The following is a 1,612-nucleotide window of genomic DNA, read 5'->3' on the forward strand; positions in this document are numbered from 1 at the left end:
CGCAATATGCTGTCAATTGTTTCTTATATTTTGCCAATTTTCCCCACCGCCCTCTCTTCAGGTCGATGACCGTGCCATTGCGGGTGTGTATCGCGGCACGGTTGTTCGCGGGGAGGGGGATCTGCCCCTCGGGGATGTACGGATCACGGACTGTCACGAGGCGGTCATTTACCTGCTGGCCCCTCTGCAGGTAAAAGAGGGGAGGGGAGGGGGGCCGGGCGGGGAGAGGGGAGGGGGGGCGGGCGGGGAGAGGGGAGGGGGGGCCGGGCGGGGAGAGGGGAAGGGGGGGGCGGGCGGGGAGAGGGGAGGGGGGCGGGGAGGTTTTAGGTGGTTTGTTACGGTGAGGAAGGAGAAGGGATGGGGGAAAGAAGAACGGGGGAGCTGTCCCTGTTCCCGAAATCTCTCTTCTTTTAAATACATACATATAAGTCAGGTCAGGCACTACTGGTAGAGCACGCACCTATGCCCCCGGGAGATCCCGGGATCGAGACCTGTCAGAGTCGAAAATCCTTCCTATGGTGGAGGGTAATGTGCCCCTAGTCGATGGACGGTGGTGACCTGGGGTAAAGTTGACTCGCGAGCCGACCTGGAATGGAGTTAAGCCGCCGTGCTGATCCGGCGGATTCCGTTGGATGCCGGTGGTGGGTGCGGAACCTGAGCGATCCACTGAGAGGTTGGCTAGGGTGACTGGATGAGGGTGCCCCGAATACCGGGGATGGCAGGGTCTGAAGATATGAACCCCCTGTCCCACACATCATACATATGCACACAAGCGCACATACCCTACCACCAACGCCACCAACGCCAGCACCAGCACCAGTGCACAGGGCCACCATCTTTTGTTTGGGCGTTAGTCTGAATCCCGAGGTGGGGTTTTCTTCCACTCTTTCCACCCAACCCCACCACCACACACACCCCACACACCGCGCCGCCTCCCCCCCTTCACATCCGGCCCCCAAAACCACCCCCCTCATCCCCAGGCTGCCTTCATCAGCGGCTGCAGCGACTGCACCATCGTGGTGGGGGCGGTGGGCAGATTGCTGCGAGTGGAGAGGTGCGACAAGGTCCAGGTGGGTGTGGGGGGGGGAGTGGGGGCGGAAAGACGAACCACGAGCGAGTGAAGCTGCTGCCAGGGCAAGAGTGTACCAGAAGTAGGACTTGGGTTTGAGGGGGGGGGGGAAAGAGGAGAGGGCAATGGAGCGGGCGGCTGTACGGCAGCGATACCCGATGCCGCATGGTATCATGCATCAGCCGTAGCCGCATTGCAGCGGTGCTGTAATGAGGGGCATACAGACATACAGACATTCACACACACACACTCAGGCACACACACGCGGCGGATGCGCAGAAATGGATCCACGGAGGAATAAGGCCGGCGGGTTAACGTATGTTCCGCATATGTCCTTAACCCCCCAACCCCCCGTTCTACCCCTTAACCCCCCCTACCCCTGCTCCCCCCCCACACACACATATATATACACACACATACATATACACACACCCGCCAGGTTATCGCGGCCACCAACCGCCTGCTGGTCGCCTCGTGTCACGAGTGCTGCTTCAATGTGGGCACCCCTCGGGGTCCCGTGCTGGTGGGGGATAACCGCTTCCT

The 1,612-nt window shown here is 60.8% G+C and overlaps 1 protein-coding gene across 1 annotated transcript in view; it reads left to right on the forward strand.

Annotated features, from left to right (window-relative positions):
* Positions 1-1,612, forward strand: part of VOLCADRAFT_121354 (uncharacterized protein) — a gene marked incomplete at its 5' end in the record, with an annotated part of 7,344 nt that overhangs the window by 3,356 nt on the left and 2,376 nt on the right. The window contains 3 exons of the mRNA XM_002954796.1: positions 62-190; positions 981-1,070; positions 1,509-1,592. Of these exons, the coding sequence (XP_002954842.1) occupies positions 62-190; positions 981-1,070; positions 1,509-1,592 (303 nt within the window). The remainder of the gene's footprint in view (positions 1-61; positions 191-980; positions 1,071-1,508; positions 1,593-1,612) is intronic.

This window comes from Volvox carteri (genome assembly GCF_000143455.1).
Source record: "Volvox carteri f. nagariensis unplaced genomic scaffold VOLCAscaffold_46, whole genome shotgun sequence".
Taxonomy (NCBI): Eukaryota; Viridiplantae; Chlorophyta; class Chlorophyceae; order Chlamydomonadales; family Volvocaceae; genus Volvox; species Volvox carteri.